Genomic DNA, 24,134 nt, shown 5'->3' with positions numbered 1-24,134 from the left:
TCCTAATCGTTGTGTTTCCCAGAGTGGAGTGAGTTGAGTAAAGACACCGTCCCAGCCCAGTTTTTTTGAGTGCTATGTACCAAATCTGGACGGTGTGCGCCGTAGGTCCAATCAGTGGGGCAGTCTGCTTTCTAGTGTATAATGCCCGCATTATTCCTCCCTCTCCCAACCGATGTCTGTCCGCTCTAAACGCGGGATCCGTTTGTGGTGCATGGATCCATTGATTGAGTACCGTCACTGAGACGCCCAGTAATATAGCTGTATGTTTGGAAGAGCTATGCCCCCGTTGTACCAGCCCTTAACTAATTTGTTAATGGCAATGCATGCCGGCTTTTTCCCCCAGAGCAAATTAGAGACTTCCGCCGCTATTGCCTTAAAGTAGCTTGGCGGAATAAGAAACGGCGTATTCTGTAGGGCATAAAGAAACCTGGGAAGCGCCATCATCTTAAAAAGTGCAGCTTTCCCGAGCAACGCCAACGGTAAGGATTGCCAGAGTACCGCGTCACGTTTGAGTCGTTCCAAAGGTGCCATGAGATTATTTTTCACAAATTCGTCCAACAGCAGCGTGATATGGATTTCTAAATATTTAAAACCTCCCTGTGCTATCTGGAGATTGCGCCCTTGCGGGAACTGTGGCGGTGGGCCGTACAGTACATATATAAGCGACTTGGCCCAATTGATGGTGTACCCCGAGACCCGACCAAATAAGTCACATATATTCAACAGCACAGGGATGGACCGTCTGGGGGATGCTATATATAATAACACATCATCAGCATACAGGGATATGCGATCCTCCCATCCATCTGCCCAATGGAGCCCTCGGATATCCGGTGTCCACCGAATCCATGCGGCCAGTGGCTCCAGAGCCAGGGCGAACAAAAGCGGTGAGAGAGGGCACCCCTGACGCGTTGCCCGCCCCAATGGGAAATCTTCCGATAAGTGGCCGTTTGCGGTCACATGAGCCAACGGCCCCGAGTATAACAATCGCACCCAGGCGCAGAATTTTGGGCCGAAACCCAGGTGTCTCAGCCCTGCAAAGAGGAAGGGCCACTCAACCATATCAAAGGCCATACGGGCATCTAAGGAGAGTATGACTGCTTCTTCCTGAATAAAGGACATACGCGCCATTACTCCATGTAGTCTTCTTAGGTTAAGGGCCATGTTCCTGTTGGGCATCAATTCGGATTGGTCCGGGTGTATTAAGGTGGCAAGATGAGGGGTCAATCTGGCCGCCAGGAGTTTAGCGAGGATTTTGGCCTCTGCATTAATTAACGATATAGAGCGGTATGATGCACAATCCTCAGCAGGCTTCCCGGGCTTATGAATTGTGACTATAGTGGCAATACGCTGATCTCGCGGAAATTCCCCTGCCTTCAGGCTAGAACTGTACATATTTAGAAGATACAGATAAAGGTGGTAGCAGTTTTTTTGTAAAGTTCTATGGGTATGCCGTTAGGTCCCACCGCTTTCCCTGACTGTATTGCCCCAATTGCCAATTGTATCTCATCTGCGGTGAGGTCAGCATCAAGTGTTCAGGCTGCATCCGGTGTTAGTGTGGGCATCTTAATATCTTTGATGAAGGTGTGTACTTCCTCAATCGTTGTCGAGGATGTCGATGTGTAAATCTGTTAGTAGTGTTTTGCTAATTGATTCACTATGTCCTGTGGGTCTGTAGTAATTTCTTTATCGCCCGTGCGTAATTGTGCAATCCATCGACTGGAACGTTCTTTCTTATCAAGTCAGGCCAGAAGTTTCCCCGCCTTATCCCCAACCTCATATATTTTGTGCTGCGTGGCCTGGAGTCTATTTGTAGTGTCTTCCTCTAGGTATCTCTCATATTCCCATTGCTTAAGAGCAAGAGCTTGGGCCGTCATTCTCGTTGGATGTTGGGCATGAAGCCCCTCCGCTTGGGCCAATTCCATATCTAGGGTACTTATCTCTGCCTTCTTTTAGTTTTTGTGACCTACTATAGATGCGATGGCCTGGCCCCTAATTACCATCTTATAGGTCTCCCAATGTGTTATAGGGGAATCTACGGAGTGCGCATTGTCGTTAAAATAGTGTTGCGTTGTGGTAGTGATACTTTTAAGGATTTTAGAGTTCTGCAGATAACTGGGGTATATGGGGTAAATACGATGTCGGGTCGGAGTCCGGCACGCATATGTCACTACCACTGGAGAGTGATCTGATATACCTCTAGGTAGGGTGGTGATATCCAGTATGTGTCCCATACTGTCCGCTGAGGTTAAAACGGTCTATAGACTATTGTGTACTCCTGAATGGAAGGCAAACTGTCAGGTATCGAGGTAACGGAAATGCCATGCGTCAACAAGGCCAAACGCCTCAAGGAACCCAGAGAAGCTAGGGGCCCCACCACTTAAGACCCTGGGGGGCTGACGATCCAAAGTACCAGAGACCTCCGTGTTGAAATCTCCACCAATCAGGAGCTCTCCCTCTGGTAGGGCGAGCAGAAATGTGCTGAGGGTTGGTAAGCTACCGAGTGGAGCGCCGGAGGGATATATATACTGAAATTATAAGTCCATCCCTCCCATTGGCATGTGATGGCTGCAAATCGGTCCTGCTCATCCTTCCATGTCTGTTTGATTACTACCGGGAATTCTTTCCACACTAGGATACCCACCCCCCGTGATCCGGAGGTGAACTTGGAGTCTGCCACCATCTTAAATCCCCACCGGTCCAGGGCTTTACAGGAAGAGCCCATGTGGTGCGTTTGTTGAAGCAGGGCTACTGCCGGAGTGTGTCATTTCAAGTGTTGTAGAACCAGCCCCCTCTTAATCTGGCCACCAAGTCCGTGGACATTCAATGTGAATAATGTCAGGGGGGTACTTGGTGCGTGGAGGGGTGTGGGCGGATCAGGCCCCCGCTGGTCCTGTACTACCGTTTCTACTATTTCTTGTGTGCTCGTAATTGAAGATGTAGTGACACTGTGTCAGAGGCGTGATGTCCAGAAGGTGCTGTCTAACCGCTACCCGTAATATACATATAAACAACAAATAACCTAAATCAATAAACTGTCCCACCCTTTCCTCCCCACTCCCTGCTTGATGGAACCGTAACTATCCGCCTCCCCAACTTCGCAGAGATCTTAATACCTATCCCCAATACCGTAATGGGGGAGAGAGTCACCCGCTTCTCCGGCAAACCTCCCTTTGCATCAAGGTGTATCTTAATGGCATTGTCACTTTCAGCACTCAGTGCGGTCGAGATGCAGCCCCGCTATATAGATAATTGTCTCAGAACTGTCGCATGTCCGCTCAACCTTCTGCAAAGATACACCCGCCACATTAACACCTACTCAAAGAGTTCTGGGACCAGTCTGTCGATCAGCATATGCCGGAAGCCGGTCCAGTCAGCAGTGCCGGTGATCAGTGATAGTATGGGTGTGCTCATTCTTCACCGGTCGCCTGCGGTGAGCTGTCCATTGCTCCCATTTCTCTGGTCTTTCCAGTGAGTCCTCCTCCACACGTTGTCCGCCTCTTCTGCCATTACGATCGGTCCTCGATATTCGGCGCCAGCCCTCCAGCAATTCCTGGGCCTCCTCCGGCATTACAAAAAACCATGCCTTGCCCTCGACCTCTACACGCAGCTTAGCTGGGATCAGCATTGAATACGGTTCCTGAGCTCCTTCTTGACATTGAGGAATCCACAAAGTTACTTTGTTACTGCCGCGTATAGTCCGGAAAGATTGTGATGGTGCTGTGTTCAAGTTGCAGTGGTGAGGCGGCGCGTGCAGTCTGTAGTATCACGTCGCAATCTCTGTAGTTGAAAATGCGAGCAAGGATGGGTCTCGGAGGCGCCCCCGGTCTCAGCTGTCCCCCCGGAACTCGGTGTGCTCTTTCCACTGAAAAATAGTTTGAGTGACCCCGTCGCTGGAGGTGATCTGTAATAAGGTCTTCAACAAAGAGATCTAGGGCTGGACCACCTGTGCGTTCCGGCACACCTATGATGTGGATGATGTTCCGTCTTGAGCGGCCTTCCTGGTCTTCGAGATTAGCAGCCATCAGTATGTTGTTCGCCTCGAGTTGTCGAACTGGTGTCTGAAGAGCTGATGTGTCGCTCACCAGAGTCTTCGTTGTGGTTTCCACCTCTCACACCCTAGTAGATATTTTATTAAATTCAGAACGAATCAGGAATAGTTCCATCGACAGTGACCCAATACGGGAATTTAGAGATGCATGAACGTTGTTTAGTATGGTCAAAATGTCTTGTAATGTGACTTCCTGCTTCTCCGCGGCCACAGAACTTGATGTGGGTGTGGCGCTATATTACGCGGACTCTGGCTGTGTCTTGGTGTAAGCATATTTCTTCAGCTTCGCCTGGTTCGGGCCCCTCTGGCTTCTACTCCCCATCTCGGCTGTAGTCAAAGCTGTTTTAAGACGCTTTGGTGCTGGGGCGGTACTGACCGCTGCCTGCCAGTGTGCTGTTATCACACACGCGGCCTATCAGGTTTTCCACCCCAGACCAGTCGCCTCACTGCTGCGTCAGAGGGGGGCCGAGGAAGCCGTAAAAGGTTGTGTGGCTCAGCACTCCTTGGACCTTCTCTTGGAGGCTGTGTAGCGTGTGGCGGGTATATCGTGTGGCCGGTGCAGTTCGCTGCTAGGCTGGGAAATCCTAGCGCTGTTTATCTGTTTCGGGCTGGTGCCACCGTCATGCCTGGAATATAGCTGCGACCCTGAGCCACAGGTCAGTCATCCGTGGCGCGAGCTGCAACGGGGTGCCGCACTCATTACCTTCCCCTGTGGTCCCCAGCGTCTTTAAACACCCCGGGGGGAGGAGAGGTCTACAGTAATAGCAGCTGCAGGAGCGTGGGGGCAATGTTTGAAGGTGCGTGCTCTAGTCCACCTGTCAGGGTGTGTCAATATGTTTCTGGCCGGTCGCACAACTCCTGGCTGCCCTCTGACCCCTGTTGCCACACCTTATTGTCCGCCCCTTAACTGGTTCTCTTGCCTCAGGACGTCCTCCGTCTTGGTCTGGGCCCGCACAGCCGTCACCAGTCTCTCCCGGTCTTCCCCAAGGTCCGGCCGCGTCACGGAGCACAGCCTTCGCCGATCCTCAAGGTTCTCGGATCCGCCACTTCTGCAGAGGGTGCGCTCAGCGCCTCACTCCGTCCGATCGTACACCCCCCAGGGGGCTGGTCGGGCCACCGTCCGTGGTCTCGCTATGCGCTCGTTTTGTAGTGGCTTCCAGATCGCGCTGTGCAGCAACGGCAGCTCTGGGCCAACTTTAGTCCCCGGCTCAGACCTCCAGGATAGGCCGCGTTCCTCTCACTCAGCGCCGATACGCCGTGGAACGTCGGATGGATTCCGGACCAAGGGCATCAGAGGCACCGATCGTTCCGACACTCCCTCCTTTGCCTCACGATGGCCAATACCAGCGGATAACTGTACGGATTGATGGGGTAGGTTTCAGGGCAATGGAGACTCCCAAGGCTGCCTCCAATTTCTCCGGCTGCTAGCCACGCCACCCCCCTCCCCCCCCCCCAAGTGAATTTTTAAAGCCACATATGGCAACGCTGGGCCCTCATTTGCTGGAAGCACTACAAGAAGCCCTCGAACAACGCATATTACCCCCTGACTGACGGCATGCCAAAATCGTCGTATTTCTCAAACCCGGTCGCCCCTCGGAAGACCCATCCTCGTACAGCCCAAATTCCCTCCTCAACTTTGAGCCCAAATTATTGGGCAAAGTTCTCGCAGACCGCCTCTGCACATGCATTCTCGAGTTAATCCATCCAGATCAGTCTGGCTTCCTGCCACACAGGTCCACTCGACACAAAATCCGGCGGGTCCACAATGAGATTGCGAAAGCCCCCGAGTTGGGCCGTTCCGCGGCTACTCTATTAGCCGACATAGATAGAGCGTTCAACTCGTTAAGTTGGACATACCTATTTCAACTCCTCAGATCCATTAATTTTGGCCCGCATTTTCTGGCATATGTCCAATTAGTTTATACAGACCTCTCGGCCTCCGTCCGGATAGCTTGACACAGATCAGCATCCTTCCCTATAGGCCGTGGTACACAACAGGGATGTCCCCTGTCTCCGTTGTTATTCGCCTTGGCTGTAGAGCCCTTGGCATCCTGGGTGCAGCAAGACCCATTGATCAGAGGGTTTGAGTGGACGCAGACGCGATACGACAGAATTGCGTAATATATGCGGACGACGTACTATTCTTCATGATGGACCCTAGGTACTCGGGATCTCGAATCCTCCAGATTCTCCGGGTGTTTGGGGAGACTTCGGGACTAGATACTAATCCCTCCAAATCGGTGCTATTTCCTATCTGTGGGGAGCAGGGCAGTGGGACATGGGCCGCAAAACTATATCATGCGACCGGCGGCTTCAAATACCTAGGAGTCTTCATTGCACCCTGTCCCGCGACCTCGTGGACCCACAACTTTAACCCACTACTCACAAGCCTACGGGATGCAAGCGCAATCTGGTCCCACGTACCATTGTCATTATATGGACGATCGATGATTTTTAAAATGGTCTCCCTACCTTGGATTCTTTACCGTTTGCAAAACTATCCATATAATATTCCCCGCACATGGTTCACCCAAGTCAATGCAATCTTAAATAAATTCTTATGGAATGGGGGCGCTATTCGATTAGCACTGGGTACTTGCACACAGTCGACATACTGTGGGGGAATTGCAGCAGTGGACGTATACGCCTACTATGTAGCATCACACCTGTTAATTATTAATGAATGGTGGTACAGCTCGCAGGCAGACCCAGCTTATTGTGTTGGAACATTTGGGGATGGAGGGTGTCCCCCTCCAGAGGCTTCTTTATAGCCAAACAAATCTAGATTTCCTGCCCCCTGCCAGCAGAACAGTCATCCAGCTTTGGCGGTACACGGTCAGAAACATGGGCTGGCTGAACCGCCTGACACAGATGACCCCATTGTGGCATGGCACATATCTTTGCCCTGTGGCTGAGCTCCCTGGCTTCCACAAATGGGACCTGTTGGACATCTCCTGATGTTATGCAGGGTACCACCCATAAATTGTTCCATCAACTGCAACAAGACTTTCAGCTGCATAAGACACAGTTCTATAGGTACTTACAACTGAGATATGCATTGACTCCCCTGATCTGCCCGTTATAAGATCTACCAGAAATCCACCCCCTACAGGGCCGTCTATTGATGGGGGACTTAGGGGCACATAAGATGCGGCAGATCTACCAGGCACTGACCACCCACACCACATTACACAAAACAAGAAGGACATGGGAGGAAGACCTGCCAGACATAACAGACAATGATTGGACAGAGGCCCTTGCCAGTCCCCGTGGTGCTGCAGTTTCACGCTATACTGTCTTATCCAATTCAAATACCTTCACCACATATACTTCACACGTACCTGCTTGTGGAAGATGGGTGTCATTCAGTCCCCTATGTGCCTCAGATGCGGGGATGCAGAGGGAACGTTCCTTCATACAGTCTGGAGCTGCGGGGCGCTGCAGCCATTCTGGCGTAAAATCTCGTCCTACCTGGGCCAGCTCTTGTCATGGGATCTCCCAATGGACCTGTAGTAATGGTGTATTGCTGTAAGTGTAGTTCCAGTTCCATTACTAGAATCTGATTAGGTAATAGGAATGTTATTGTATGAACAGGAGGTCGTTAGGACTCTACCTGCTCTTACCTTCTGAGCTGCTTGTCCTTGATATACTTAGCTCATAGAAATAAATCCTTATTTCTTACCTCTTGCCTACAACAATCCTTCATTTTTCCTACAATTACTGCAAGATTACGACATAATTTTGGCGACGATTTGGGGATCTTACCATTTTTTGTTTCCTGTAATATTTTTTTGGGGAAAACTGTTTGATCTTCGTCCTGCCAAAACACCAAGCGGATCTTTATTCATCGCGATCTATAGAAAGCAAGATCCGTGATAGCTGTTGGCAACTAAGGAAACGTCCTGCCTACCCCTTCATTGAAAAAGCAGCGAAAAGCCGTTCTACGTTGAGGAAACGGACTTCCCTTACAGGATTATTGGTGTCGCCGCACAAGTGTGTGAGCGTTTATGCATTTGGTGAGCATAATTTTTTTTTCAATACAACTTTGCCGCGAGCCATTTCTTCTGACTTGATCCTTGCATCTAGCGCAAGACCGAGAACGTACACAACGTACGTGGTGAATGGCGTCACAGAGCGTCACCACATCACGTTACCAGCGTCCATCTTGATTTCTAACGTTTCCATGGCAGCACAGTAGCGAGATCTCCGATACACTCTCTCACATGCTGCAGCCTCCACAGTATTAGCGCGCACCTGGAAAACAACGCGCGCTACTAAATACTGTCCTAAAGGGAAGTCCTTCAACGTGTAAAAGGTATTTCAAAGGAAAATTTGTTTTGTTTGCAGTCGGCACATTCAATAAGCAGCTCTGAACATCGTGATTATTTACAGATCAGCTGAGTATATCAGGGAAATTTTCTTGAAGTTAAGCTAATGTACTAGCACAAGACTTTATACTTGAGGAAGAGGTTAATTCACATATTCTTGAGGAAGAGGTGGACTCACATATTTTTGATTCATTTCCTTTATTTTATTTGATTGCTGGGAATTCCCTATTGCCTCATTCTCTTCTGGCATGCCTACCAATACGTCAACCACAGATGCAAGAAATAATACTACTGGGGATGGAAACTTCTCGAATTCACACATTAATTCACCAAAAGAATTTTTACCAACCCCGGGTGAACCGATAGTAGCATGGCTGGACTGGAAAGAGTATTTCATCATCTATATTGCGAACTTAGAAGATATCAGTGGAACATTTTCCCCTGAAAGGAAAAAGAGAATGTTATTGTACTCATTAGGGACTGGGGGGTGGCCAGTCGGGAGGAATATCGCGCAGCAATTAGGATGTACAAAAATGCCCTGCGCGGTGCTAAGGCCCAATTTTTTTAGGAAAAAATAAAGAACGTGTCCAACTCTTCTAGAGAGACCTTTAAAGTGGTTAAGGAGCTCCTTAAAGTCCCTGAGCCACCAGTCACCCATGATAATCCCGCTGAGAAGTGCAGGGAACTCGCGGACTACTTCCATCTGAAAATAGAGAATATTTTATCTCTGTTACCTCGGGCTTCACAGAGCACTGACTCAGTGAGCCAAGGAAGAGTAGTACATGCTCTACTGTATTCGTTTGACCCGATATCAGAGTCGGAAGTCATAAAGCAGCTTAGCTCTATGAAGAGCGGCTCTCCAGGGGACCCTGCCCCGATGAGGTTTCTGAAACAGGTGGCATCTGTCATCGCGGCCCTGGTCATGAACCTCATCAATATATCCCTTACTCAGGGTGTGGTGCCACCGGGCTGGAAAAGAGCTGTTGTAAAGGCTCTCCTGAAAAAACCTAGTCTGGATCCATCGGACTTGGCAAACTTCAGGCCCATCTCTCTGCTGCCGGGACTTGGTAAGATCGCAGAAAGGCTGGTTAACCATCAACTGTCCGGCTTTCTGGAGTCCAACGGTCTGCTACGAGAGACTCAAACCGGCTTTCGACCGGGTCATGGCACCGACACCGCCCTATTGGCAGTTGTGGACGAAGCAAGAAGCATTCTGGATTCAGGAGGGTCAGTGGCAGTGATCCTCCTGGACCTCAGTGCAGCATTCGACACTGTTAACCACCAAGTGTTGATCCAACGGCTGTCTAATGCGGGGGTGAGAGGCGTGGCGCTGCAGTGGCTTCGCTCTTTTCTTACTGGCCGGACTTATCAGGTCTGGGAGGGCAGCGAGCGGTCTTCACCAATCCCCCTCCAGTGTGGGGTGCCACAAGGCTCCTCTTTGAGCCCCACATTGTTCAATGTGTACATGGCCCCCTTGGAGGATGTGGTGTCGCCATTTGGGATAAAAATCATCAGCTACGCCGATGATACTCAGCTGGTGGTGGCTCTTTCCCAATTGGTGAAGAATCCAGATGTACTGCATCAATGCATGTCCCAGGTGTATACCTGGATGTGCGAATCAGCGCTGAAACTGAACGGTTCAAAAACCGAAATTATGTTGCTGGGGCATAAGGCTCCCTCACTCCCTCTGTCTAGCTGGCCTAGCTGCCTGGGGGATCTCCCCTGCCCCAAGCAGGAGATCAAGAGCTTGGGAGTCTAGTTGGAGCAGGATCATTCTTTTAAGACCCAGGCGAAGAAAACGGCAGGGATTTGCTTTGGGCTTCTTCGCTCTGCCCGCAAAGTCCTGCCCCTTCTTCCTCCCACCTCAAGGAAGTTACTCATCCAGGGGTTGATTATATCAAGGCTAGATTATTGTAATGCGATCTTCCTTGGCGCCCCGGAAGCATCGTTGAGGAAGCTCCAGCAAGTACAAAACGCCGCGGCCAGGTTACTGACCAACGTGCCTAGGAGACAGTCGGCTAGACCAGCCTTGAAGACCTTGCACTGGCTCCCTGTGCGGGAGAGGGTCAAGTTCAAGTCTCTCTGCATAGCACACACAATCCTGCAGGGTAAAGGCCCCCCTATTCTAAGGAAGTTAGTGGTGCCCTATAAAGCCTCCAGAGCCTTGCGCTCCGACCAGAAATTCCTACTCCATGTTCCTAGGGTGTGTAAGGCCCGTACGGGTGGCACACGATTTGCGGTCCACACAGCCACCCTTTGGAACGCGCTCCCGCTGGAGCTGCGTTCAGAAATTGCCACTCTTCGCTTCCGGAAGCTGTTGAAATCCTACTTATTTCCTCTGTGTTGTGTCTGATGAGGTCTTGGCCAGGGTGTGTCTGAATAAGCGCTGGGATGCCCGAGGGTAACTACGCGCTATAGAAGACTGATTACAATTACAATTAGGTCCTGAAGGTTTACGCATATTCAATGAATTGCATAAACATGAGAGAACCAAGGGTTATTTAAATCGGCTATTTTGGATCTTGATGATCATTTTTCTCCCTCTGTTTGTATTGCTGTCACCAGACATTCCTTTTTCCACAGGAAACAAGACAAACACGAGACAATAGAGGAATATGTTTCTGCATTAAAGAAATTAGCAAGCAAGTGTAGATTTACACAACTGCATGATGAGTTAATTCGAGACCAGGTAGTCATGTACACCAAGAATATAACCTTACAGGATAAGTTATGGGTAGAAGGAGAAAGTTGTCTTAAAGACATCATTGCTATGGTCAAGAAAGCTGAACTATCAGAACGTTGTGCCAAAGCTACACTATCTCATGACAGAACAAGTACAGATGAAGTTGTTGGTAAAGTAAGTGGGAAAAAAGTAGTGTATAAAAATCACAGAAGCACAAGGTTTGACAAAAGCAAACCAGATTCCACGGGAAAAAAAAATCTGGCAGTGTAGAAACAAAGTGATTTAGCAATCTGATTTGCTACAGATGTGGGAGCTACTCACACTCCGCAGCATACGAGAAATGTCCAGCCAAATCGGCTAAGTGCTTAGAATGTGGCTTGATCGGGCATTTCTCTAGAGTGTGTAGACGTAAACATAACAAGAATTCCAAGGGAAAAGGGAAAAGTAAAGTGCGTACAAGAAGGAGATGATGATTGTTCTTGAACTTCCAGTGACGCAGATTTAAAAAGAAGGTGGTACTAAACATCACTGGTAGCTCATCCTCTAAACCTCTGTGCCTGGTCTCTTTAGGGGGTATTGTAGTCCAATTAGCTGCCGATTTGGGATCCCCATTTACCATAGTGTCACAGGAGGTATGGAAAAACCAGTTCATTAACAAAACTGGTGAATGGTTAGAGCCTAATGATGTCTCTGCCGAAAGCTTCATGGGGGATAAAATAGACGTTAGGTTTCAGGACCCTAATTTTCCGTTTTAAAGAAAGATAAGCTGTGGGAAAGTTGTATGTAGCTAAAGAGGGTCCATCAGTTTTTGGATGGAAAGATCAAAAGTTGTTAGACATCATTCTGAATCCTAATAGCAAAGAACAAGTATTAGTCTCCTGTGATGGGAAAGACACTAAGAAATGGGTCTTGCAAGATTTTCCAGAAGTTTTCACTAATAGCATGGGTAAACTAAAGGAATTTACACATCAGATTTGTTTAAAGGAGGGAGCTAGTCCCAAGATACACAAAGCAAGGAACATTCCCTTTATTGTCAGGGATGAGGTTAAAGCGGAGCTTAAAAAAATGTTAGATAACAATGTCATTGAACCTGTAGAAGCAGCAGAATGGGTTTCTCCATTAGTCGTAGCACGCAAATCTAATGGTAAGGCCCGTTTATGTGTGGACTTAAGGTACCTCAATGACAACATTTTAGTTGACCAATTCCCTCTTCCTAGGATTGATGAAATGCTATCTTTGACACGGAATGCAAAGTGGTTTTCCACTTTGGACCTCTCAGCGGCATATCACCAAGTTGTCCTAGAGAAAAGTAGCAGGTATTTCACCACTTTCTGTACACTGTTTGGCTGTTATAGATTTAAGCGCATGCCATTTGGTTTAGCGTCAGCCGCTGCGGTATTTCAGAGGCTAATGTCAAACCTTTTCAGCCACATTCGAGAAGTTGCATTCTTCCAAGATGATATTTTAATTATGGGGAAAGATAAGACACATCACGACACGATTTTAAGAGAAGTTTTGACCATTCTCAGAAATAATGGGTTGGTTGCTGAAGGCAGCAAGTGTAAATTTGCTGAGAAATCAGTCACCTATTTAGGACACGAAATTGGTTGTTCAGGCATCAAACCAAAAAGTAGTCTTGTAGAGGCCATTCTCAATGCACCCTCACCTAAATCAAAGGATGAACTCCGATCTTTACTTGGTTTGGCTGAATTTTATTCGAAATTTGTTAATAATTTTGCACAAAAAACCTACGAAATGCATACTTTAATGAAAAACAAGGCTACGTTTGTATGGACGGGTGCGTGTCAGAGTTCGTTCATTAGCATTAAAGAAGCCATTGCTTATTCTCCCACGCTACAGGGTTTTGACCCACAGGCATTTTCCATTATCACGACTGACGCCAGTGATACAGGCCTAGGAGGTGTCTTATCTCAAATGTCAGACCATGGTAAAGAGGTAGTCATAGTTTTCGCATCTCGTTCCCTTTCTCCAACGGAAGAGAAGTATTCAGTAATAGAGCGAGAGGCTTTAGCCTGTGTTTGGGCCATGGAACACTTTAGGAAGTTTATATGGGGGAGGAAATTTTTGTTACGGTCCGACCATAAACCTCTCATGAAACTACTCACGACTGAAGGTCTATCTAGAGCTTCAGCGAGGATTGCGAGAATGTCGATGCGACTCCAGGATTAAGTTTACGAGGTGAAATATGTCCCGGGTACAAAAAATGTCATAGCTGATTTTCTCAGTTAACACAACGAAAGTACTGCCAATGCTGCACTAGATATGAAGAAGATACTTCGGATCATGGACTGAACAAAACAGTACCACTATAAACCACTTTTTCCGTTTGATTTTAATCAACAATTTTTTGGGGGTCAATGCTTCATTAACTCATTTTTAAGCACGGTTTTATTTATACAGAACAAATTAGCACAAGTAGTAGAAAAAAACAATACAACATTAATATTTACATTGCCTACACAAATACAAACGACACTGCTACTGGCATACAAAAGTCAATCATACCATACATCCATACTACTCAATCATACTGTGAGACACTTGAGACAAATATTCAATGACAGTTTAGAATGACGATTTTTTTAAAAGAGGGGGGGGCTATCGAAGACTTGTTTACAGCCTAATGGTAGTAGTTTGAAAATGATTGAGTTGTTAAATGTACGATTAGCCCACAGCGAAGAGGTCTACGCGTTTCGAATCCCTCGAGTTGTGGGGATTCTCATCAGGACCAGATGCTCACTCGCAGCCAATGCCAACCAAGGGGAGACTTGCGAATATTGAATATAGACCTTTTCAAAAGAACTTGTCAGCCTGACGAGGTCGTGTATCTTTCTGCTGGCGTGGGTTGAGGTTCCTCCGGACAAAGTCCCGGCTATTAAAAATGATGATTCATGTTTCGGAACGAGTTTAGTTGTCGTCTTCCGATGTAGTTTGCAAAAGTTTTACAGGGAACCCGTAGTCCGTGCTTGTGACGCCAATGCAGGTGTTGTTTTCTCAGCAGACTTCCTCTACCCATGAAAGAGATTGATCTTGATCCTTTGTGTGAATTCTCGGTAGCGGGTGTATTTGATGACACGTCTGGTTTACACAGAAATGATTGGCACGAGGAGTGTGACAAGGACAAGATTTTAGAGATGGTTAGAAACAAGGTCATCCAAGGTTGGTCCAATGATTGCAAAAACAATACTTTACTGAGAGCATTTTGGGAAGTTCGTGATGAATTGAGACTAGATGGGGATTTTGTGTGCAGCGGAGGAAAAATTATACCCCCGTTAGGGATGCGAAAAAAAATCATTGTCATTGGCCACGAAGTACACACAGGAGTTTCTCGCACTAAGAGGAACATTAAAGCACTGTATTGGTGGCCTAGGATTGATTTAGAAATAGAAAGATTTGTACGGGAATGTATTAATTGCGAGTGCTCTGACAAAGCACAGAAGCCACTATATCCTCCTATGTCCTCTCTTCCATGCCCAAATTTACCCTGGGAAGAAGTTGCTCTAGATATTATGGGACCCTTAGTGTGGCAGGATGGAGTCACCAAGTACATTTTAGTTCTTGTGGATTTATTTTCCAGATGGCTTGAAGTTGAGGTTGTCACGAAAGTAAATACGGACACAGTTAATAGTTTTCTGGAAAAATGTTTTTTGAGAGAAGGTTTTCCAGCTTCCATACTAACAGACAATGGAGTTCAATTCAAGTCTGACTTGATGAAGGATTTCATTAAAAACACTGGCATTGAGCAGAAATTCACAGCCTTGTATCACCCAAGGGGAAATTCAGTGGTAGAGAGAGTGAACAGAGTCTTAAAAGGCATTTTACAGTTAGCAAAGAAAGGCAATAAGAATTGGGATGATGAGCTTAGCAAATTGATTTGGTCATATAGAATTACTACCCATGATACGGTTGGGGAGAGTCCTTTTCGCCTAATGCGAGGTAGATTTCCCCATTGCAAAATTATTCCAGGATGGATTGGTAGAAGCAGAAAATATGACTGGGATTCTGAACTTGTAAGGGAGTCCATCATTAATTCACAATGCAAAAATAAATTATATTTTGATGCTAAACACGGCATTAGAGAACCATGTATCAAAGTTGGACAAAGCGTCAGGGTTAAGCTAGCAAAAAAGTCGAGCAAAGTACAACCCAGGTTTTCGGAACCTAGAACCATTACCAGGGTAATGAGAAACACGGTGCAACTTGACGACGGCAGTGTCCATCATATGAGTCGAATCGCGATTTCCACAGATCCTGGTGTTACAAAAAAATTTGTTTTGGAAGGAAGAAGAGACTATTGGTGGATGGATATGTTTCCTTCCCTTGAGAAACGCAATGAGATGTTTGGGAACACTGAAGCTGAGAGTAGTGCACAATCTATACCTCTTTTGGACTCTCAGACTTTGCAGGATGGAGCAAATGGTGAAGTCTCTCATGATCAAGATAACATCGGTGGTCAGCCCCCTGATTGTTTGGAGGAAACTGATGGGCAGCATCAGGAGGTGGTTAGAGAGTTGGACGCACATGGTAAAGGGGTGATCAATGACTTCACCATTGAAAACAAAACCAGCAAATTTGGCAGACGCATTATTGCTCCCAAGAAACTTGATGATTTTGTGCGTTTTTGATTGTTGTGCCTTTGTTTGTTTCATGCTGTTTTTTTTATTTTTATTATTTGTATATGTGCTTTGTATAATTATAGTATTTGTAAAATGTCATTAAGAAGGAAGATGTGTAGTAATGGTGTATTGTTTTAAGTGTAGTTCCAGTTCCATTACTAGAATCTGATTAGGTAATTGGAATGTTATTGTATGAACAGGAAGTCGTTAGGACTCTACCTGCTTTTACCTTCCAAGCTGCTTGTCCTGATATACTTAGCTCATAGAAATAAATCCTTATTTCTTACCTCTTGCCTACAACAATCCTTCATTTTTCCTACAATTACTGCAAGATTACGACAGGACCCTAAGATATTTCTGCTTCAAAGTACTGAGGGGATTGGGGAGAACCAATATAAGCAACACTTACTTTTCCTGGGCCTCAACGCTAGCCAAACGAGATATTGCCCAGGCCTGGAAAGAGACATCCCCACCATCAACAGGAGGATGGGAGATGGCCATGGACAGATGCATGGGAGCAGAGATTGCAGTTTTTCAGGCACAGGGCTGCACAGGAAAATCTGGTTGTGCTGGGCGGCATATCGGGACATAGATCTACCCCACTACCGCAAAGAGACCCTCCATACAACCAGGTCTATACATCTACTTGATTACTATGATATTCAAAATGTGTAGCCCTGTCATCAACCCATGTAAGATTAGCCATTCTGCGTTCAAGAAATTATACGGTAACCTATGTTACGTTTTAGTTGTTTGGTCTGCAAGTTTGCAGACTAAGATGTTGTACGATATAATTGGTACTCTTGATCAGCTATGTCTTTACAATGTATACTGTGGGCTCTGGTGCATCATGTGCCAGGGAAAATTAAATAAAATTTGTTTAAAAAAAAGAAGAAATGATGCATGCTGTATTATGAAATGTAATAGTGGAATTTTAGTGATGATTATAATCATCAGAGGAGGGATTTTGTTGGAGTTTTCTTTAATTAGAAATATATATATGTGCTTAATAATAGTAGTTGTTTGCAATCGAAATGAAAAATCTATGATGTGTAGAACTGTTTTTATGGCCTAATTTTAACTAGGCCTCAACTCCATCTTTATAAAACATGGCTGTTGACTTCTTAATACTCATTGCTTGTTTATATTTCTCATTGGTACTGCATGCGGCATTGTATGACATGTTGTTCTCAAGCAACTCTCTGAGGGAAGAAAGTCTTTGGCTAGCTTCGAAGGCTCTTCCTGCTTGCACACTGCATTGTGTTCATTTATGGCTCTTTTTATTGTTCACTTAAGTAGTTTATTCTGACACCTCGAGATGACTTTAATTCAAAAGGGGCAAACCAATATTCATGTAGTGGGTTAGTGTTAGGATGGTAGGATTATATGGCGTTTTATAATGCTGAAAGGTGATTTTTAACATTTGCTGGCACCATGCTGACATTGCAATTTCCATCATTTCTATTGCGATATTGGCCTAAAGTTTGGGGATAAGCCAGAATCTTTTTGGGCTTCTATTGGGGATGCTGCCCGATTCCTTCGATTTGCTGCACACTCGACTTAGTCTATCTGAGATTTTGCTCATTTGCTGCCTTTATTTCTAAGACGAAGACCCTTTATGGCAATTGATTTTTATGCCTTTGACTGATTTATTATGAGTGCTAGTTTGTTATCTTGTGTAAGGCAATTTAACATTTTAATAAGGCTTATTGGTTTCCAAATTTCAGATCTCAAGCACCCTTTTTTAGTCCATCTTTACAATTGTTTTTTTAAATGGTGTTTGAATCTGGTCTTTAGAGACATATTCCTTCATCTTTTCTTGAGGTTAGCACTATCCTGACTGAGCATCTGGGTGCTATGAGTATTATGACTTTCATACAGATTATGTAATAGATAGCACCAACACTTTTCCTCAACTTTTGCTTTTTTTGTTTAAGCACTCCATGAGAGTGCAGGTGTTTTCCATCTCTCACTTCCCTATCCCCAAATACCCACCTCTGTGCTCTATTTTTCTTTTTTTGTGTACTACTGCCCCACCCAACTCACCCTCAAATGCTTTTCCCCTGCTCCATGTGTTGCTGTCACTTTCGTGTGTTTCTCTTCGCCTGAGGGCTCTATGTTTTTATTTCTCCCGCGGCTAAGCTCAGTGTTCTTCCCTCCATGTGTACCTCTCTGATAGCCCCTATTTTGCTCTTTCTCTCATGCAATCCTTTACTCTTCTTTACCCCAACCGCTCCCTCATTTGCTCCTCCATTATCTGCCCACTGCAGTCCTTTTCTAGTTTTTTGCACTGCTATCCGCCATTTTGGATCTGTGAATAAACAATTACAGCAAAAACGTCATTCCGCGAATGCCTACATGTGTCCTGGCACATGCACGATACGTCATCACGCATGCCTGCACACTTGTCATCACACATGCACACCATCGAAATTACACTACCACCAGCAGCGGTTTGGGCATCATACCTTTTTTATTTATTTTTGACGATGCTGCACAGCATTGGAAAAAAGCCTGATGGCTGTTGAGCATCACTAAAGGGTATTGGCAAAGACAAAAGATTCCAAATGAGAGATCTACTGGCTTTACTAATGACTATTTTTAAAAGGGGCCCCCAAGTCTAACAAGACGTATTAGAGATAATGGTTACTTCCTGGTCCTGCTTCATTCAGTTTGTCCTCTCTCACGACCACAGTAGGGATTTTTTACTTTCTGTGCAATGAACACTTCAAACTCGTAGTTTCCTGACATTTTATGTCTTTCAGTGTTGAGGTAAGCATGCGGGGATCTTGTGTTCCGTTTGGCATGAGAAATCAGAAAGGTGCAGGATGCCACTGTTCCCATCTTGCATTGTACTATCCTTGTTAGCAGTGAATGATACTAGAGGATAGATTACTCCTCCAAAGAAGAGATATGAATATCTCCTTCAGAAGAAATGCTCTATATCTAGAATCTCTCAGAAATTATTTCTGTCATGGTGGGGTCTGTCCTTTTCCAATTGACAGAAGGGCACAACTGATAAAACTAGATCCCTGGAATGGAGATTATTTAGGCTCCTTCGAAGGTGTTTCATATTAACAGATAAATACCCAGGTTGGGGGAAAAGATGGTTCTTTGCTTCTTTTGGTGAATTGCCACCACGGTCATACATTTTGAGAGTTCTCTTGTCACTAATATCATGCCAAAATAAAAGGTAAAGCCTTGAATTGAAATGCTGGAGCTGCCACTTGCAACCTCGAAAAACTCCTTTGCAATGGTCTACCATGTATGTGGAGCCACGCATCTTGAAGATTTATTGAGGAAAGCCTACCTCCATTCTGAATCATGAATATAATTTTATGGGTGCAAATCCTGACATTTATCTTCAGTTGTTTTTTTTACAAACTTCTTAGCAGATTTGTTCTTTAGAATTTTTCACAGACTACTGCTAGATCGTTCTTCTTGTCCAGGAAGTATTGAGAATTCACATTTCTTTTTTAATGTTTTCTTGGTTCTGCCTCCACTTAGTTCATGTCGTATACAATGGCAACTTCTTTTTGCAGTTGATGTAGATGTGCTAGAGAAGGCCCGAGTACTAGTGGTGGTAGGTCTTAAATTGAAGAGAGTAGTAATTTTCAATTTTGTCCAGCTATCAGGCTCCTGTTGTCATGCCCCTACAAGACAGGAGGAACAAAGGCACTATTGTTCTCCTTTCAGATTTCTTACCAGGGCGCTGAATGGAGGAGTCAGTATAAAGAAGCCACCCAGATTTGACTGAAGGTTCTGTCACTTTTAAGAGTGTGGCTAAGGGAGCTGATCCTCCTCTTCCTGCATTAGCATATCCTAGTCTTAAATACAACTTTTGCTGGAGATTGCAGAAGATTTGAACTCACTGGTATCCCAGTTTCTTCTTTGTACTAGTTCTTAAATATAGTGTTGTGGATGGGCTTCCCTTCTCAAGGTCCACTGATCTTATTGTACCCGAATCTTTCTTTATGCATTGGATTTCCTTCGATCTTTGTAATCTAGAACCCAGACCAGCCTTCCAAGGGTTCTCACATTTCATCCCCATTACACGTAGGCAGGAAACACCTCTCAAGAAGAGAGAATGGACAATCTCTCTTGGAGTTAAATCAGCTAAGGAGCTTATGAAATTAGATACAATATATCATTTGTGAGGACATCCCGTGCTTCTTGTCCTCAAGAAATAACTAGGAAATCTACAAATATTGGTCATACAATCCTAGTAACAGAAAGTGCAAACCAACCAGTGGTATAAACTTCCATCCCCAGGTGATCCATCTTTTTATTGGCTGTTCCCATTGGGTCACAAGATGATGAGTCCTGAAGGTTTTGATTTGAATGCTATTTGAGATAATCCCTTACGAAAAAAAGGATCTTCAACAATAAACTGCTCTAAAGTTGACTGCAAAGCGTTTGAGGATGATCAGAGGGGCTTATCAACATTGAACTCTGAATATGGCTTCTGATAGAGCGTACTAAGCGTGCTGGAAGGCTGGTAGTGTTGACGTGCCCAAATGTATTAATTGTGGGTGGGTCAGTCGTAGGAAAGGGAGAGTCTTTGCATGTAAATAATTAGCCAGTTAACCTTTAACATCAGGGAAAGCCTTAAGACATTAATCTCTTTTGTAGATATATTAAATTATTAACGTAGTAATTACAGATGGCAAAAGTTAGTTAAACAAGTAATTAGCATAAGCAAGGACCATAAATGAGTAGCCCTCTCATTAAGGATTTATTTCAATAAGGGTTTATATGGGTCAAGTCGAATGATCAAAAAGCTAAATGCAACAAATACTGCATAAATCTGCCTTTCTCCCAAATAGCATGCTTTTTTGTGATGGTCTAGACAATGAAAGCACACATATTCATAGCATGACATTTCGTAAATGGGCTGCACTCTAATGTTGCTGGCATTTAAACCAAGCAAACTATTAGTTTGCATAACACACTAGACATAGCCTACTACCAAATAATTTCCATTGGTTAATCGTTTGCATAGCTTAGCTACACAGAGGAAGAAAAACCATTGCACAATAAGCTGCTTCTGCGCTTTCATAACAGCCAATATAGCCTTGTAGTGTTGCTTATTCTTCCCTCAGGTACAAAGCTATGAAAATGTTACTTAACAAGCTTAGCAAACACAGACCACAATTTGCAGCTGGAGTTTTATGATTTTCTGTAGGAGAATAAAAACATGAACATGTGTGGCTCCCGCACAGCAAAATAAATAAGCACTCTTTTGTAATGTAGCCTTGTCCTGCTAACTAAAGCATACCTAAACTAAACTATCATTTTATTTATAAAACCACACTCACAGTAGATCTGAAGGTTCAGTACAACACACCCTTATTCAATGTATGCGTGTATGTTTTTAATTTATTTTAAAACCTTCATCACTTTACAATTTTAAAGGTAATTGGAAGCTTTTGAAATGTGTTCAGGATAACGAAGTTCCTGATAAGAACATAAAGAATATCCCATGATGGACAAGTGATGATTAAAGCCTCCCAGGCAACTTTCCCATTACAACCCTTGGGGACTGGCTATTAAAATCTCAAACGAAGACTCTTATTTTGAGTGCTATACTCACTTTCAACTAACTGCGCTTAGCCCCGGGTTTAGACCATCCAAATTGCTCTAGGTAAGACCTGGATGAATTTGCAAGGCTGAGAAAGTGGAACACCGTCCTGTAACAAGCACTGGCAACACCAATAGGTCGAGCTTATGCATGCACTGTCAAGTCAGACCTAAATATCCATGCTCATTAATGACCACCCTCCTGCCATCTATGCTGCTGCCAGAGGGAAACAGCATAAAGGATCTAGTTATATACAACACTTTAATAGCATTGCAATGGCATGTGTGTACCCCTAAAAGTTCAAGCTCAGGCAGCTGGATAAATAAACTAAATGATCATAACTGTGTGGAGAGCAAGCACTTTTTATGGAAGCATACAACTTCTGCCCATTCAAAACATGAACTCCTGGCTCTCAACATGTGGGCAGAGTCAAAGCTCCTCTCCTGGTGATACATAATTATACAGCAACAGCTGTATTGTCAAGCCAGACCATAAACATTGTTGCAACTGTATTTGCACCGTGTAATTTGTTTTGTACCCAGTTTTGCTCTTGGACTTAGAATAAGACAGGTAGTGTCAGCAGTCTCATTTTTAGACTGCTACCAAGGTTGGAGGTGGAAATGGGTGACAGCACATAAGAGAAACATGGAATTCAAATTAATTACCAATAATTAAAGGTGAATGTGATATCATGACACAAAACACAGAAAAGTAAGTATCTTAGAGAAAGAGGATAAAATGGTAATGTAATACATTTTGTGTGTATTTACCTCACGGAGGTGGGCAAGGGGAAGGATGCGCCCCCCAGCCCGGTTGTGCGTGTTCTCCAGGCAGATAAGTCGGGTGCGAGCATAGTGAGGATTGGGATATTCCTTCTGGATCTTGGATTGTAACTCCTCCAGGTCCATCTGACCATTCGAAAGGTTTGTCACCAACCGAGGGCTGACTCCTGCGATCTGTATCCAAGCAGGGAAATAAGTTAGGCAAGTGAGCAAGAGAGGGTGGAGAGAGGAGCAAGAGAAAGTCGTGGATGGGTGGTCTGTGAAGGAAAGGTTTGAGAGGAAAAGAGTTGGTAACATATGGGAAGGAGACGGGAGGGATGAGAAACAGAGGTAGAGGTGTGGAGAGGATGCAATGATGAAGGAAATGGGATGCATGGGTAGGGTGGGAAGGTGGGGGAGTAAGGACTGAATGAATGCTGGGAAAAGAGGAAGAGGCGTGGAAAGGAAGAAAGTGGGGTACATAGGTAGGGTGAGAAGGTGGGGGAGTAAGCACTGAATGAATGCTGGGAGATCGGACACAGCTAGAAGAGGTGAGGTGAGGTTTACAGGAAGAGGCGGATAAAAGATGGAAGCATGGGAAAGCTAATGGGTGGACCCAGGAGTGCTGAAAAAGAGGGGAAAATGACCAATAAGGATGAGGAGAGAAGGTCTGAGGGGATAAAAGTAAAAGCAAGAGACCAGGGTCAAAAATGCAATTGTTGGAGGAAGAGGAAAATAGGTGAAGAAGACGAAATTAGAAATACCAGAGGGAAGTGGTGAGGAAGATGATGAATTCACGCTTATTGTTCAGAGATCACAGCAAAGGTGACAGGAAAGCCTTCAGAGGCATAATCAAGGTTGAATACAAAACAGGTTTCGGCCTTATGTTAAAATCCAACAATACAGTCAAACCACAAACTGAACAGGCCAGAGACAGAGGACATGAAGAGCACACACAAAAAACACTACAGAGCAGTACAAATTGAGAAACCTGGTAATCAGTGGCAAAGAAGGGACAGGGTAGAGAATAATGCTACAACACTACCACCTAGTAGGAGACACCAATTCACACTATTGCCAACAAATAAAGGGACACTGAGGCATCAGATCACTCCGGTGGAGTGGGGTGAGATCTGAATGGGCGTGCAGCCATGGACTATTGTGAGGAAAATTACCATGGACCCCATGTTTAAGTAGGGAAAGATGGCCTTGATTGGCGTACAGAGGGGGGCCTCACACCTTAGAGCGCAGGTGTCATTGGACCTACTGCACTGTATTAAGTACCTTGTGGTTGGGAAGGAACGGAGTGCTTACTATGTCCTCTGATGTCTAGAGACACTCCAGTAAAAGGTGGGACCACCCAGGCACATGCCCTAGCATCCAGCTTCAATCATGCACTGTGATATAATCCAGTGAACTGGAACACACAAACTCTGTATGCAGCTACATACTGTTGTTTGATGGTGTTGCTGTGGACTGACATGCTGCATGTCCAATCTCACCCATTTTCAGGTAAGACTGTACAGACAGCAACCACACCTTTTTGAAATTGAAAAAGGCTGTTTTAATGAGACAGAAATGTATACAAAAACATGAACCCTGTCAACTGCCTTACAGAGTACCTGAGACATTGTTATACATTTAACATGATCTACGAAAAAATCGCCCATCCCTAAACCCTTCATATACAAATCTGAGCCCGAATTACCAAAAATACATTAAAGTACAACATTCAATAATTCTGTTACCTCCATATAATGCCCTCATAACACTCCTCCTTCCAATAACCCATTTCCCTCTCTTTAGCTGATTCACCCGGCGAGTAGAGACCAACCTTGAGTGCAAACCTACAACCTGCCAAATAGCAACCACAGTGCATTTACACAATCCTCTCTTTAAAACCATCTCCCGCGCCTGCTTCCTCAAAATGGCCTTCAAACAAAGGAACATTTTCTTCTAACATCTTGTTAACCAACTACATAGGCCACAATTGTGCAACAGACAGCCCACATAGCCCTGTTACCATCAACGCCTACTCTAAGGGGTGGGTGGGAGATGTTCCAGACCATCCCCACTGCCATAGGTAGCACAAG

The 24,134-nt window shown here is 45.1% G+C and overlaps 1 protein-coding gene across 1 annotated transcript in view; it reads right to left on the bottom strand.

The window, feature by feature from the left end:
* Positions 1-24,134, bottom strand: part of LOC146810478 (uncharacterized) — a 220,511-nt gene that overhangs the window by 59,687 nt on the left and 136,690 nt on the right. The window contains exon 4 of the mRNA XM_085617475.1: positions 22,051-22,236. Coding sequence (XP_085473601.1) covers positions 22,051-22,236 — 186 coding nt within the window. The remainder of the gene's footprint in view (positions 1-22,050; positions 22,237-24,134) is intronic.

Source organism: Triturus cristatus, chromosome 7 (genome assembly GCF_964204655.1).
Source record: "Triturus cristatus chromosome 7, aTriCri1.1, whole genome shotgun sequence".
In the NCBI taxonomy this organism is placed as follows: Eukaryota; Metazoa; Chordata; class Amphibia; order Caudata; family Salamandridae; genus Triturus; species Triturus cristatus.
This window is presented reverse-complemented; position numbering and strand designations above follow the sequence as displayed.